The sequence below is a fragment of the Sorex araneus genome, chromosome 4, assembly GCF_027595985.1.
Source record: "Sorex araneus isolate mSorAra2 chromosome 4, mSorAra2.pri, whole genome shotgun sequence".
Classification (NCBI taxonomy): domain Eukaryota; kingdom Metazoa; phylum Chordata; class Mammalia; order Eulipotyphla; family Soricidae; genus Sorex; species Sorex araneus.
In genome coordinates this window covers 50,412,699-50,428,991 of record NC_073305.1, presented here as the reverse complement: position 1 = coordinate 50,428,991, position 16,293 = coordinate 50,412,699, and the positions used below count along the sequence as shown (strand labels likewise).

At 37.3% G+C, this 16,293-nt stretch overlaps 1 protein-coding gene across 2 annotated transcripts in view; it reads right to left on the bottom strand.

Annotated features, from left to right (window-relative positions):
- CACNA2D3 (calcium voltage-gated channel auxiliary subunit alpha2delta 3) overlaps positions 1-16,293 on the bottom strand; it is a 999,345-nt gene that overhangs the window by 501,655 nt on the left and 481,397 nt on the right. For both annotated transcript variants that reach the window (XM_055135106.1, XM_055135105.1), the window contains exon 9: positions 10,223-10,297. In XM_055135106.1, coding sequence (XP_054991081.1) covers positions 10,223-10,297 — 75 coding nt within the window. The remainder of the gene's footprint in view (positions 1-10,222; positions 10,298-16,293) is intronic.

Sequence of the window (16,293 nt, the reverse complement as noted above, 5' to 3'; positions counted from 1 at the left end):
TTAAGACAACATTGGTATATCCGGTTCCCCTTTCCACAGGAAGCTTAGGTTTATCACATTATTCCTGAGGCACTTCCGTTCCACTGCGTTTATCTGTGAACTCCTCTACATGCTTTCTTCCCCAACTAGTCTATCACCTGTTCCCCCTAATCAGACTCTGTTAACTTGTAAGGTCAGATTCCTCAGAAATCTATGATTTTATATGTATGAGTGAAATAGTCTTTCTCCTCTCTTTATGCCTTTTGAATAGTTTACTTTAAAGCAATGTCCTTTTTGTATGGACAACGGAAGACAGTTAATATTATGCTTTTGTAACTTGGGATTTAATTGGCTTCGTATATTATTCATTCCTGGGCACCTGCTTTCTCGACTTAAGCCTCAGCTGGCCTTAGTTCCTAGAACCCCAAAAGCAGGGTCCCAATGAGGGACTGAAGGGACACAGGGTAAGCTGTGAGCTACCCTGGCATCGATATAGGCCAGGCCAAAGCGCCATGATTCTTAACTATTAGTTAAGAGCTTGATCATGAATCATGAAATGCTGTCATGATCCAAAAGCAAGGACAAGACTAGGACCCTGCTAGGGGTAGGAAAGACTAATCTGGCCTGAGCACTGTAGTCTGAGATCAAGATGACCCCAGGAGAGCAATTCTGTAAGCTTAATGCATCTCTTACTGTGTCCATACAAAATGATTAATATTATGAATGCTTATATGTTTGTTGGACAAGGAGAAGAGAAACACACCCATGGGATTCCACCCTTCGGTGGGTCATCTTGTGTATGAGAATCTGTCCTATAAGCAGCATCTGTTGAGGGAAAGAATTATGACCACACCTATGTATAAGCCCAAACCCCTCATGCTTTGGGATTTAACTAGACTCAAAGAGTGGGCTGGGGGGTTCCAGATCGAGAATCAGATCCAGAGCGAGAGGGAGAATGAGGTAGTATGGGGGAAGAAGAAGCAGGAGGAGAATCAGAGGAGAATGGAGATGGGGATGGAATAAACTACAATTGAGACCAACTAGCCTGGCTCCCGTTCCTTCCTTCGCCTGCCCATCGCAATAGACCTCTCTGAGGTGGGGGAAGTGGTGTGAGACTACCAAACTCAAGCGGCGGGAGAGATAGAGCCCCGTCACTGCCTCTTTTTGTGTCTACACATTATTTCTATTGAAATAAGTCATATATTGAATGATTCAATAAATAAAATCTAAACTAATGATTTTCTAAGTAACCAAAACAAGCTAACACACTATTTTCAACTATTCACACTAATTTGACAAAGTCATTTTACAATTTCCTCATATACTAAAGATGAATTTCTAATAAACTTTTATTTTGTAATACAGATCCCTAGGCAGCTCTCAGAAGTAACAGAAAAATAGCACATGCCCTCTACACTGTGTTTTTCAAGGAATGTTTCAAAATTGTAAAATTGTTGTCCAGTATCATAACCAAGAAACGTTCAGGTACAAATATTTCCTTCACTACTGGAATCTCATGATGCCCTTATTAAACACTGTGCTCTCCTCACTCCCTGCCCTACTGTCTCTAGCAACAACCAATCTGTTCTTTATTCCTGTAACTTTGTCATTTCAAAATGTTATATGAATGAATGTACTGCGTACATTATTTGGGAACTGAACTTTTGTCCATTTAAGATAGTTTCCCTGTAGTTTACAGATTTATTCCAATTATTTTACATATCTATAGGTCTTTTCTAACTGTTAATAAAAATTCCATGAGAGGGAAGTAGCCCAGTGTATTCAATCATTCACCTTTTGAAAGATATCTGAATTTCTCCCATTTTGGGCTATTGCAAATAAAGTTTTATGAACATTTGTGTAAAGGTTTTTGTCTAAGTACTGGCGTTTATTTATCTGAGAAATATGACCAAGAGCAAATTCTGGATCAAATTTCAACTGCATAGTTAAATTTTATTTTAAAACTGTCAAATGTTTTCCAGATGATATCACTTTACATTCCCATCAGCAATGCATGATATGAACGATCCAGTTTCTCCACATCCTCATCAGCTTTTGATGTTTTTTTATTCCTTCGAGTTTTCAAACACTGTAGCCAGGCTGATAGTATATCTTACTGGGATTTTAATATGCATTCCCAAGTGGCTAATGACATTTAATGTGCTTTCATGTACTTACTTGCCATCATTATATCCTTGAGGGAAACGCCTTTTTATATCTTTTGCCCATTTTCTAAATGGACTGTTTGCTTTTTCTGTTGAATTTCAGAGTTATTTATATAATCCCTATATACACAATCTCTATGATATATGTGGTTTGTAAATATCTTCTCCCAAGCTACAGACTGTGTGAAGGTATTTGCAAACCACAGAACTTTTAATCCTTTCAGTGGGTCCTTCACATAACAAAATATTTTTTTCCAATTTTCATGTACTTCATTTTATCAAGCTTTTCTGCCATGAACTGTGATTTTGTGTTAAGCCTATGAACTCTTCTAGTCCATGATTCTGCAGATTTCCTCCTGTTATTTTTTTTTCATGTCATAGCCGTGCTTCTTGTTTCTGGCTCATTTATTTTAGTTAAATATCAATTAAATTGTGAGATTTGGATCAAGGATAAGTGTCTTCTTATTTGTCTGGTTGTTATTGGATGCTTAGTTCTTTCAGTCCCTATGTTGAAAAGGCAATTCTCTAGTGAACTCTGTTTACACCTTTGTCAAAAATAGTCAGAATTTTCCTGTAAGTCTATTTCTGTTGTCTTCTATTTCACAAACGTATCTGTTCTTCCATCAATATCTTACTATTGATTACTGCAACCATTAATAGCCTTAATATTAGGTAGATTTTTTTCCCCCTACTACTTTCAAGAATGTTTTACTATTTTAGTTTCTGGGACTTCACATTTTTTAATACACCTGTCTGTATCTATAAAAACCTTGTTGAGATTGATAGACATCCCACTAAGCTTATGGATAATTTGAAAAAAACTGTTATCTCTTTTATGTTGAGTCTTCCCATCTATGAATATGAATAGCTCCTTCATCAATTCTGGCATTCTTTGACTTCTTTTATCAGCATTTGTAATTTTTTAAACTTCTACATGTTTTACTAGAGCAATTGTAAGTAGTATTGTACCTTAAATTTTGGTTTTCATATGTTCAAATTTTGTATCTAGAAATGTAATTGGCATTTGTGTATTTATCTTGTATATGATTTTGCTGAATTTACTTATTAATTCTAGTACTTGGGATTAGTTCTTTTATGACAGGTCCTATGCATATAACATTTTCTGTACATAAGAACATTTTTTAATTCTTTATAAAAATGAATACCTCATTTCTTTTGACAATCCTTATTTTTCTGGCTAGAACTTACAGCACTTTGTTGAATACAAGTGGTGTCAATGGGCTCCACTGCTTGTTCTTTATCTTAAAAAAGAAAGCTCTGAAATTTACATTGATAACATTTTATTGTAGCTATAGTTTTTATGTATGGTCTTCATCAATTTTAAGAGGTATCCACTGATCCTAGTTTGCTAAGACATTTTAGGTTTAAATCATGAATTAGTGGGGCTGGAGCAATAGCACAGAGGGTAGTGCCTTTGCCTTGCACGCAGCCCACCCGGGTTCGATTCCCAGCATCCTATATGGCCCCCCAAGCACCGCCAGGAGTAATTCCTGAGTGCAAAGTCAGGAGTAACCCCTGTGCATCGCCGGGTGTGACCCAAAAAGCAAAATAAATTGTGAATTAGTGTGGCCGGTGTACTGTGGATAAAGTGCTTGTCTTCATCCAGCTGCCCAGGTTCGATCATATGGTCCCTTGAGCACCACTATGAGTGACTTGTGTGTACAGAATAAGGAGTAAACTCGGAGCACTTCCCGGGTGCCAAGGGTGCCCCTCCAAAGAAAAATCATGAATTTGTGTTCAATGTTATGAAATTCTTTTTCTGAAATGTGATCATATGCTTTTCCATTTTTAGCCTGCTTGTATGGTGAATTATACTGATTGATTAGACAATGATGTCAATCAGTCTTGCATATCTGGAATAAATCATTCTGAATAATGGTGAATTATTCTTGATAATATGTATATACACAATTTGATGTGCTAAAATTGTGAGAATGCTTGATGTTAGTTTATAAGTGACATTGGTTCATTTTTTTCTTTTTCTGTACTGTCTGGTTTATCAAGAAACTTCAAGCCTCACAAAATGAGTTTGAGAATTTCCCTCTCCTTCTACTATTATGGAAGGCATTCTGTAAAACTGGTATAACTCTTCTTTAAATGTTTTGTAGAATTCTCTAGAGAACTTTTATTTATTTTGAAACTTTATAATTATGAACATGACTTTTTAAAAATTTATAGATATGTTCAGGCTACTTACCTTGGTCAGTTTTTGTTACTTGTAATTTTGAGAATTCAGTCTAGCTGTATATTGTCAAATTAATGAATCTAAAAATTTGTGTACTATTCTCTTACTATCATTATAATAATCATTTTTCTATAGTAATATTCTCTTTTATTCCTAATATTTGTAATGTGTGACTGACTATTTTTTCCAAATAGATGTTTATCTGTTTTATCAGCCTTTTTTTTAAATCAGAAAAAGGGCTTTGAGAGAAATTAATTTTTATCGGTTGTTTTTAAGAACCAGCTTTTAGTGTCATTGACTTTTCACTACTGTTCCAGTTAAATTGATTTCTGCTCTTTATTATTTCCCTCCTCTTTATTTTTGGCTTATTTTTTCTCTTCTTTTTCTAGATTCTTGAGGTAGAAACTTAGACTATTAAATGATTTTCTTTTGTTTGTTTGCTTTTTTGTTTGTTTGGGGGCCCAACCTGGTAGTGCTTAGGGCTTACACCTGCCTCTGTGCTCAGGGGTCACTCTTGTGGGCTCAGGGCTGGGGATCAGAACCCGGGTTGGCAATATGCAAGACAACTGCCTTAAACACTATACTATCTCTCTGGCCCCTCTCTTGTTTAATTTCAGCATTGGTACTATAAACTCCCCTCTTAATACCTATTTGTGCCATGCACTATTTTATTTATATTTTTTATTTTTCATTTTATAAATTTCCAACAAGTCTTTCCTTTTATTTACATATTACATATCTAATATTTTACTTCCTTTATTTTTAAGGTGAAGGGATCTCCCAAGCAATGCTTGTGAGATCTGGATAAAGGGCCTTCCTGTGATTCTTAGTCAACCGGGACAGTCTTCCAATGCAAAGGCCCAAGACTGAGCTACTATGAGGGATCTGCAGTGCCAAGTGTTTGCTGAATAACCCAGTGTTTCTGGGGGGTGAAGGGGGCCCTTCAGAGCTATACCTGGCAATACCCAGAGGCCTCCAGAAAACTTCAGGGGACCCTGTATTACTCAGTTTTAAATTGGCCAGCTACCTGCAAAATACACAGCTTAACCCTTGCACTATCTTTCTTGCTCAAATTTACTTCATTTCTAAGTGGAATATTTTGTTCTCATTACAATTAATTTCTAGTTTGACTCCACTAATGTGAGGTACATAGGAAAGGGCACTCTATGATTTCAAGTACTTTAAATTTGTTGAAGTTTGCAGGATATGTTTTGCCTTGGTTAATATCACATTGGTACTATATAATTGGCTGATTATATTTAGTTCTTTTATATCCTTGTTAACCTATTTAGAAATGCACCAACTTCTGAGTATGATGTCTCCATGTACCTAGCTAGGATTGTAAGTTTATCTTCTTTTATTATCAACTTTACTAGATTTTATCTTGTGAATTTTATACATAATAGTTCGGTCCAGATGCACTTAACATTTTATCTTCCTGAAGCACTGACCCTTTTACCGTTATGAATTAACCTTTTCTGCCCCCACCAAATTTCTTTGATCTGAAGATGACTTGACCTGATATTAAGATATCTATTCCTGTTTTTAAAAATATTTACATGTTGCATATTTTCCTATATATGTAGATAAGGTTCTAACATACTTATACTATTATATTTCTAGTAAATTTCTTAAAGTCAGTATATGGTTAGATCATTTCTTTTAAGTCCTTGGCCAGTTTCTATTTATTCATTGGTGTGCTTAAAAAATTTACTTATATTGGGGGCTGGAGTGATAGCACAGCGGGTAGGGCGTTTGCCTTGCACGCGGCCGACCCGGGTTCGATTCCCAGCATCCCATATGGTCCCCTGAGCACCGCCAGGGGTAATTCCTGAGTGCAGAGCCAGGAGTGACCCTTGTGCATCGCCAGGTGTGACCCAAAAAGCAAAAAAAAAAAAAAAAAAAATTTACTTATATCATTAATGGTATGTTAGTCTGCTACTTTATCTTCCTTTCCCATTCATTTCCTCTGTATTTGATTTTCATTCCTATTTATCTTTTCTCACATTTTTGTGAGTTATTATTTAGACATACCCCTTTTTATTGTTTGTTTTAATGGTTCTTTAGATACTATAAATATACAGTTTTTAATATATAAATGATATATTATATTATGTAGTTTTACATATATCACATATTTCATATATTATCACTAGTACTGTAGCACTGTCGTCCCATCCTGTTGATCATCGATTTGCTCTAGCGGGCACCAGTAACATCTCCATTGTGAGAATTATTGTTACTGTTTTTGGCATAGCGAATACTCAATGGGTAGCTTGCCAGGATCTGCCATGAGGGCGGAATACTCTCGGTAGCTTGCCGGGCTCTCCAAGAGGGATGGAGGAATCAAACACGGGTCAGCAGTTTGCAAGGCAAATGCCCTACCCACTGCGCTATTGCTCCAGCCCTTCATATATTATACATTATGTAATATAATTTATATTATATAACATAACTTTAAATATATAATTATTACAGTGTATTAATATCTGTACTCACTGCTTTCAGTGAACTGTAGAAAACTTACTTCTAATTAAGTTCCTTTACCCTGCATTCTTATAAAAGATAATTGTCTTAAGTATTTTGTCAGCCAGCTCTGAAAACAAATCACATCACAGGAAATTATTAAATGATTTAACAATCTCCTTGATTGTTAAATCAAGAGAATTAGAATAATCTATTACTTGCCCCTGTTTTTACACAATTAGTCTTTTCTTTCTTAAATTCCAGAATTGATCTTATTTCTCTTTCATTTAGATAATTCCACTAGTCATTCTTTTACAGTAAGCTTGTTGTCTACAAATTCCCAGTTTTCCTTCATTTGAAAATGTCTTTATTTTGTGCTCACTTCGGCAGCACATATACTAAAATGTCTATATTTTCCCTTCAGTCAAGGAAGATATTTTTCATTAGATATAGAATCCTGAGTAGACCAGTTTTTTATTTTACAATTTGAAAAATGCTATGGCATTATCAAAATCAGCTATTATTCAAGTTGATAATAAATAATGTGTACTTTATTTCTGGATGCTTTCCAGTTTTTTCTGACATAATTATGTTTAATGCTGATCTGTCTTGGCATATATTTACTTTTGTTTAGCTTATTTGAAATTTTCTTAGCCTCTTAAATATGTTCATACTTTTCACCAGTTTGGGGAAATTTTTAGCCAATATGTCTTCAAATTTCTAGCCACTAACATTCTCTTTCTTGTCCTGACAGCTTTCTGATAACTCTTTTGTTATTGTTCCATATATCCCTTTGGATCTTTTCATTCTACTCCACTCTGTTTTATTTCTTTTAGGCAATTGTTATTGATATTCCCTGAAGTTCACTGACTTTATCTGTTGTCATCTACATTCTACTGTAATTATTCATTGCTTAACAATTGGAATATGTTCTGAGAAATGTGTCCTTGGGTGAATTTTTTTCATAGAGTGTATTCTTACAAACCTAGATGGTATAACTCAGTCCTTCCTATATTTTTGTTTTTGTTTTTGTGTTACACTCTGCAGTGCTCAGGACTACTCTTGGCTCCTGTTCTCAGAGATCATTCCTAATAGGATTTGGGAGAACATGTGATCCACAGGGATGGAACCTGGGTTGGTCATTTTCAAGGCAAGTGCCCACCTACTTTACAGGGATTTTTAAGCTTCTTAGCTTAAACCTCTTTTCACTCGAGAAATTTTTATACAACACTATTATAGATATAAATGTAGTATTCATGGAAAGCAAACATTAACTAATAATAAATCATAAAGAAATGTATTTTAAAACGTAGTTGTAAAAAGTTACAGTTTAAAAGCTAGGGTGAAGCCTACTACACACCTAGGTTAGATGTAGGGAACATCATTCATTATATATACATTCCATGATTAACCAAAACAAATCATCATTTGGTACATAGCTCTATTATTTTGACTCAATGAACTTTTAAATTTTGCTGTAGTTTTCAATTCCATAATTTCCATTTGACTGTCTTATATTACTTTTACTTCTTTGCTGAGATTTAAAAATGTTTTCATTCATCCAAAGACAATTGCTAACTGATTACTGGAACAATTTTTAATTTCAGCTTCTGATTCAGGTCAATATTGGTTTCTGTTGATTTGTACTTTCTCATTCATATTTTGATTTCTCTGATTCTTAGAATAACAAGGGATTTTTAATTGCATTGTGGACATTCAGATTTCATATTACCAAAGTCGCAATCCTATTTTATCTTTTCTAATTTAAATTAGAAGTCTCTCTTTTCAGGTCAATCTTAAGAGCCAAAAGGGTATGGGTAAAAGAACACCCTTTTGTTTGCCTCACTGAAAGTATAGAACACAAATGTATGGTAACTTCATCAGTATTTGACCAGACGAAAATAGATAGCCACAAAAATTTTGTTAGACCACCCTGCACTTGGTTCTCTGGCTAAAATAAATAGGCTTTTCTTGGAATTATTTTGTTGTCTGTGTCTATTGTTGGTCCAAACTGGAAACTCTGTAGTGCTCTATCTCTGATATACGGGCATAGTCCTAGTACCCTTTATTTCTAGGAGGTTCAACTTTTCTCCATCTTGCAGAATATAGATAATTTTCAGATTTTATAGTGGCTGCTATGACTATAACAACAAATAAAGGAGTAAAAAAGTGAAACCATATTTTTTTATGGAAATACATGTAGGGAAATAGGATAACTTCCTAGAATTTTCACTGGAGGCTGCTATCCCATTTTCTAAACTCTTGCTTTAACATATTTTTCTTTTGTTACAGTATATTTACGGGGCTAAAAATGCTTACAATATTTCAGAACACAGCAGTAATTAAACATGTTCTTAAGCCTTGTAAAATTTGCTTTCAACCCATGAAATAACTTATACCAGTGGCTATCCAAAGAGTAAACTCTAAGGGTTGATTTTTCTCTTTTGCAATGCAGGTGTCTGACTGAAGTGTTAATGCCAAGGCATCCACTCAAACAAATCTATTGCCGCTTACATGACGGGTAAGACCTAAACTTCCCTGGGAAAGATTCCTTCATTTTATATAGGCTAATTTCTTAAAAATAAATGGCCGGTTGGTAAACTTCTTGTTTTTCAAATTTATTTCTGATGATTATCACTGAAGGACATCATGGTTATAACAAGATCCACAGGGAGTTAAGAGATTGTGCAGAGGTGCACTCTGGAGGCCACTCCAGCAGTGCTAAGGTAGTCTGGGTAATCTCTGGTAGCACAGGGTCCAAGCATCACTGCATCTCTGACCTTTGTACTGAACCACAGACCCAGCTGGCTGAGAATTACTGGAGGAGTTTGGGGCCACCTGAGTATCCTTGGGTATCTCCCCCAAAAGATGCCCCAAAGCCAGTTCAATCACAATAATTTAATAAATGGGAACAGTCTATGGGAAACTCATCAAGCTCAGGCATTTGGGGGATGGCATTATCCATAGCTGAGACACAAATAAAACATTTCCTCAATAAATATTTAACAACTGTTTAAATACAATAGCAGAGATAACAAGTGGATACAATTATCTAGGATATCTCAACATGAGCATAGTCTTTCAATGGTGTCAACATTGAAATAGGTATTGAGCACAAAAATAAGATGCTTAGGGCAAGACAAAAAGAAAACCAACGCAACGTTTTAAAGCTTATTTCTCTGCCATCATTCTTTTTACTGCCATAAATAAGAACACAGTAAAATAGATTTTACTGCCATAATTGTATTTGTATGTATTCACAAATGTTCTAAATCTTGGGGTCCCCAGGGCCTCAATGAAAGTGGAGTACACTTTGTTTGTTTCTGAAAATAAGGTAGAATCATTGTGAGTTGTAAGGAAGGCAGGTCTGGGTGACCCCAATGCACCACCTAGAAGCAGATCCTACCTCCTTGTTGGTCCTGTCGGCCTGCACCAGTGTTCCGTTCAGGCAAGGTTCCACATAGTGAAGCTCCTTGTTGTACTGCAAGAAGGAAGAAACAGCCAAGAAGAACACTTATTTTAGTACAGATTAATTTCAGGATACGTGCATACTTGATCTAGTTCAGTCCAAACTAGACTCCATTCACAGGATATCTGAACTTCTTAGTGTATTTCCAACCAAAAATATTCCTATGGTATTCCCAATTTATAGTCGGAAACTAAGGTACTGCATGGGTGATCATCTGACCCTCAGTTATCCCGGATTCAGTGAGAAGAAGAATCTGGATTCAAACCTAGGTGGTATGACCTCACAAAACCAATATAGGGACTTCCATATTCCCAATTCTTCTCTCTGGCACCCCAGTCCCGTAATCTGACTTTATACCTTCTTTAAAGACATACAGATGCATTTTAGAAGTTATACCCCTTGTAATTGCCTTAGAGCTTAGGTCTCCTCTGATAAAGCATGGAGAACAAATACATCCACACAACTCTGAAATTAGCCATTGACAAATAAGAGTGTGATGAAAGTGTGATTTGTCATCTCAGAATCCAGGAAGCATTTGCAGAGTCCAACTTGAAGAATTTTCCTAAAGGTATTGGAGAGATTTCACAGAGCTAAAACCAGTTTAATCCCAGCACTCCCGAGTAGTCCCAGGAGTAAATTCTGAGCACAGAGCCAGTAGTAAGCCCTGGAGCTTACAGGAGCACAACCGCATGTGGCCAAAACCCAAAAATCATTAAAAGTAAAATAACAAATAATGTCTTCCATGCCATTATTTCATGACATAATTCATGGCATTATTTGAAGCCTCTATGCTGATTCAATCTTTATTTGATGGTACTGTAGCTTTCAGCCCCAAACTTTCCTGAGATTACAACTTTGGTTCTTTTTCCTCTAATCCCTCCACCTTCCAAGTACATTTCAAAACATCTTCATTTTGCCTAATTCACATTCTCTATTCTCCTGGGATTGTACAGTCTAAGCTGGAGTCAGAAAGCTTGGAACCAAGTCCTGTCTCCGCTAACCAGTCACTGTGTGACCTTGGGGAAATCTCTAAACCTCACTGATCCCAGATTCTTGTGCCCAAGAAGGTGTTAATCGTCTCCTAGTTACCTTCTGGGGAAACTGTCAGGATCCAGTGAGGCAATAAACCTGAAACTGTTGTGGGGGAGGGAGATTCTGCAGAGGGGGCTTTAAAAGAAAGAAGAGCAAGAAGTTCTTGCCCTCATCAGGGAGAAACATGTACAGTAATCAAAACCAGGCTGCCGTCACTGTGTGCTGTGGCCACAGTGGAGGAATCTGCTCTTCTGAACCCTTGCCAGCTTGTTAGTGGCATCATCCAAGCTTGCAGTTGACTAATTTCCCTTGACTGCATCAGTCTAAAGCTATGCTGAGCAATCTGGTCTGTAACACCAAAGGGACCTGGGCTCCGCTGTCTGTGTGAGGGAACACTGCGCACCAGGCAGCTGTGCCAAGGAGGCCCATTGGCTGTGCATGCTCACCCAGCTACTCTATGCTCCTCTCCTGGGGGACACCCAGGACGCCCCACATGTGGGACTGCTTCCAGGCGCCCAGCTGCTCTGTTTGGGAACCGTTCGGTTTTGGCATTGTTATGGATGTCCCTTAGAATCTGACTTCAAAAATCAGTTATGTGGGGTGGCCAGATCAATTTACAACTGAAGATCTGTTCACCACCAGTCATAAGTGCAATGGTCTTATACACCATTCTCTTTCATCCAGACTTAATCAGATATCTAGATATCCAAGGATGAAAAGGATGCATTCCTCATCATCATTGGTCAGACGGAGTTTCCTTCTGCCATTTGCTTTCACTCTTTCCCACCAACAGAATTTAAAGTTAAAGGGGCATTCAACTACCCTCCTCTACTCCCAAAATATCTAGTCCTTCCTGCAAAGTTCTGGGAAACAGGAAAACTCTTAGCAATAAAGAGGACCCAGGCAGCTCTGTAGATGCTCCACATAATCAGTGAGGAGATGGACCAAGAACTGAAATCCCTTAAAGGGTGAGATACTGCCACAGGGATACAAGAGGTCTCAGTACCTGCAGGCTCCACTCTTCCCTTCTCTTTCCTGAAGGACTCAAGTGTTCTGATTTGCATGACAAAAGATTAGTAGAGCTCAAGTAACTGAGGCTGATATGGATTCAAATCCTATAATTGCTACCAACTAGCTGGATGACCTTGATAAGGTATCACAGTTATTGGAGCATCTTGGTTCATGTTGAAGAAATGGAAATTATAACTACACCTCTTGTGAATACATTGTGAGGAAAAAAGGAAATGACCCTGTGAATTAAGTATTTGGGTGTATATGTACAAGACACTCTCACCTAAATCTCTCTCTCTCTCTCTCTCCTCTTTCTTCCTCCCTCTCCCTGACCCTCTCCCTTTTCCTCCTTACTCTCCCCACACTCAGCACTGATGGATGTGACCTCAACACAAAAAATGAATAAATTTACATTTTTCCTCTGGTTGTAAACCATGACTCATTCCTCTCTTGTCATGGGGAGTGTCCTTCCCTCTTCCCCATGCCAACCACCAGACTTGTAGTCTAACACAGGGGTATGTCCCATGTCGGCCTTTTCTTTCTTTATGCCAAAATTTTTCAGCATTCCTTACCCCTCCAAGTTAAATATGCAGTGAACTTTTCAATATGGATTTTTAATGATGACCTAAAGTAGGAAAAGTAAGTTTTAAGTTTCATCATATGGGTGACCATAACTTTATAGAGAAGTATATAACATCAACAATCCAATAGACTGGACTAGGCCATAGAGAATCATGCAAGCTTTGCATTTTTGTAAAATTCATGCATCTAATTAAAGCTCAGAGATGGGAGAACAGAAGACGGTTGACTTTGGGTTCTGAATGATACTTAATTCTCTGAACCTAATTTATGTTTGAAGCTGAACGTGATCAATGAATACAATGGAACATTCAGGCTCACAGAAAGAGATCGTCTTGGCCTATAAAAGAGAATGAGAGAAGACTCAACAAATCAAAATGGGATGGGAGTCACTCTGGGGAACATCTCAATATAACCTTGTGCCTTAGACCCCTCCATGTGTCCTCCATTGCCTCCAGATCAAGTCCCAATTTGTCTATGTGACTTTCAGGACAATCTAGTCCTTGACTTATTACCAACACCCCTACCCATTCATTCTTCCTTCCATGTTTAACTTCCCTGCAACTTTAATATATCCAAATTGAATGTACAGTCAATACAAAGAGGTCTGCACTTCCTGATGGGAGAGAAAGGAATTACTACAACCTCAAATAGTTTTTCCTTTTTTAGTATAGGTTATTATTACATAGGCTCCACCTCCTGTAGACCATGCGCTTAATGTCTACCTCAAAGTGTCCACTTGGTTACCATTTCTTTCAAGAAGTTTTCATTAAGCTCTCTTTTGGCTACATAATCTAGCCCTATGTTCCACCAGCCCTCTTTGGATCACTTTCAAAGACTGCACTGGGGCCAGAGAGACAGTACAGCAGGTAAGGTGCTTGCCTTGCATGTGGCCAACCCAGGCCTATCCCAAGCGCCCTATATGGTCCCCGAAGTCTGCCAGACTGAATCTCAGAACACAGAGCCAGGAGTAAGCCCAGAGGACTTCCAGGTATATCCAAAAAAAACACAACACTTCCCCAAAACCCCACCAAGATTGCACTAACTCTCTGTTGTGAGACCACACACAACTGTGCTCATGCCTGGCTGGCCCCACACATAGCATTCCAGGTCCACAAGTGAAGATAATCCACCCTCTTTATTCATGAAGACAGTTCCAATACGTAGCATGTAACATGTAACACTCAATAATATGTACTAAGTGAGTAGATAATCAGTACAAAGAAACAAAAATGCAACATTACAGAAAAGACTACTGAGATGAGGAACAAAGACAGGAGAAACATGGCAATACAGAGACCAAAGAATAAAAAGGAAACCCCACAAGATGAGAATCTCTACTCCTTTTCATAAAACAAATAAAAACAGTAAAGAAAATAAGTGGGAACTTATATAAGAGAACCAATGTCCCACCAAAAAAACCCCACAGAACTAAAGTCTGGCACGGCTATGCAATGCAAGAACACCAGTAAGTATTCGCATACTTGTATGGTTTTATTGGTACTTTTGATTAAATAATCTTTAGAATGAAAATGCATAGGCATTATTTAATGAAGCAGATGAACCCACAATATTTTCACCAACACAAGGCATCTCAGAGATCTTTTGCATTACAAAAGTTTCTTGTGTAATTTGAAACACGACTGGACATAATTAGTAGTACAGAACAAATGAGCACTGAAAGAAAATACCATCCTCATACTTTTAATACGGAATCGATTATTTTAAAAAGCAAATCCACTGCAAGCAAAGCACTAGAGAAACAGTTCTAAAGAAAATTCTGCAAATTAAAACCAGGGCAGCAGAAAGTTCTGGGTTGAACTAACAAATGATGCTCTCCTCTATTCCACTCTGCAACAAACATGGGCTGAAGGAGGTATTTAAATTGATTAACAATATCAACTCAGTTAATACTCTGTTCATTCAATGTGTGGCTTAGGCTTCTGTAAAATCATTTTTCAAATTTCAGCATGGGACTGAATTAGCACCCTCATTTTTATGATAATATTGTTAATTTAATTCATGGCTTGGAGTGAGACTTCAAAGTGAATCAGAAAAATATGACTTTTTTTCTTGTAACAGACAACCTTCTTCATGCACTAGTGATTTGACCTTAAATTTTAACTTTCATTGCACAAAATCATTGTCATTCAACTGTTCTTTTATAATTCAATCATTTAGCTCATCAGTCTTAGGTAGATTTTGCATTACTCTGTCCATGAAAGCTAAAACAAATTTTACCATTTTCTTTTCATGTTTATTCTCTGAAAAGACCTGGATCAAAAAGCTTCTCAGTATACTATATAAGCACTTAGCAGAGAGTTTCATACAAACATGAAAACCAAGTGGAATGGCTAAAGAAAGTATTTTCTTTATGTAAATCTCCCTCTTTCTTTTTCCATGATAGCACTAAAGAGAAAATGGTAATTGTAGATTATATTCGTGCAAATAAAATCTACAATATACCAGGGGTTCTGACACAGAAAAAGATTGTATATTTCCTCTCAAAAACACTGTAATGTTTCCTCCAACATGTATCCTGTGAAACAAAAGAAAGCTGACAGTGTAATGAAGGGTAAAATGATAATGTCTTCTCCAGTAAATGGGATCCAGCCAACAAGAACAAGACTCTCACAGATTTTCAGGGCACTCTGGATAGAGTTTCAAATACCCCATTGCCCTGGCACTTGCAAGAGCCAGCAGCACAGGTTCCCCACTAGAGAGAAGCAAGTGACCACTTGTAACAGACAGGGATTTAGGTGATGAGAGTTAAGTGAGCTCGTGAGGGTAGGCTAGCATGGAACTGTGTCTTCTAAGAGTTCTAGAAGGCTGGATTTCTCTCCACCTCTTTTTATTCTTTTCCACTTTTTCTGTCTCCCCTACTCACTCTCTCACTCCTTCTCTGGCTAGTCTCTCTCTCATACTCTGGCTTTCTCACTCTCTCAGAAGTCATTGTCTCCTAACACTGCCTCACTCACTAGCTGTCACTCTCCCTGATGCTTCCCACCTTCAAGCATCTGAGCAGAGGAGACCAGGAAGATACCTGACTGCAAGTCAGAAAGGAAATCCTCACCAGAAAATAAATCCTGTCAGACCTTGATCTTGGACTTTAACACTATGAGCAAATAAGTTTCTGTTGTCTAAACCACTTAGTCTGCGGTGTTTTGCTATGGCAAATGAAGCTGGCTAGTATATTGTATAAGTCGTGAATTTTTAATTCTGTGTGCTGCTTCTTTGGTATGAGAGCTTTACTTACAGATCATATTCCAAAGAAGCACACCCAGTCCTGGTTAAAAAAATATGATCAGTCTATTCACTAGAGCTCTTAAGTAGAAAAACAGTAGGTAACCACATAGTGTTCAGCAAAGGGAGCGAGTAATGACTAA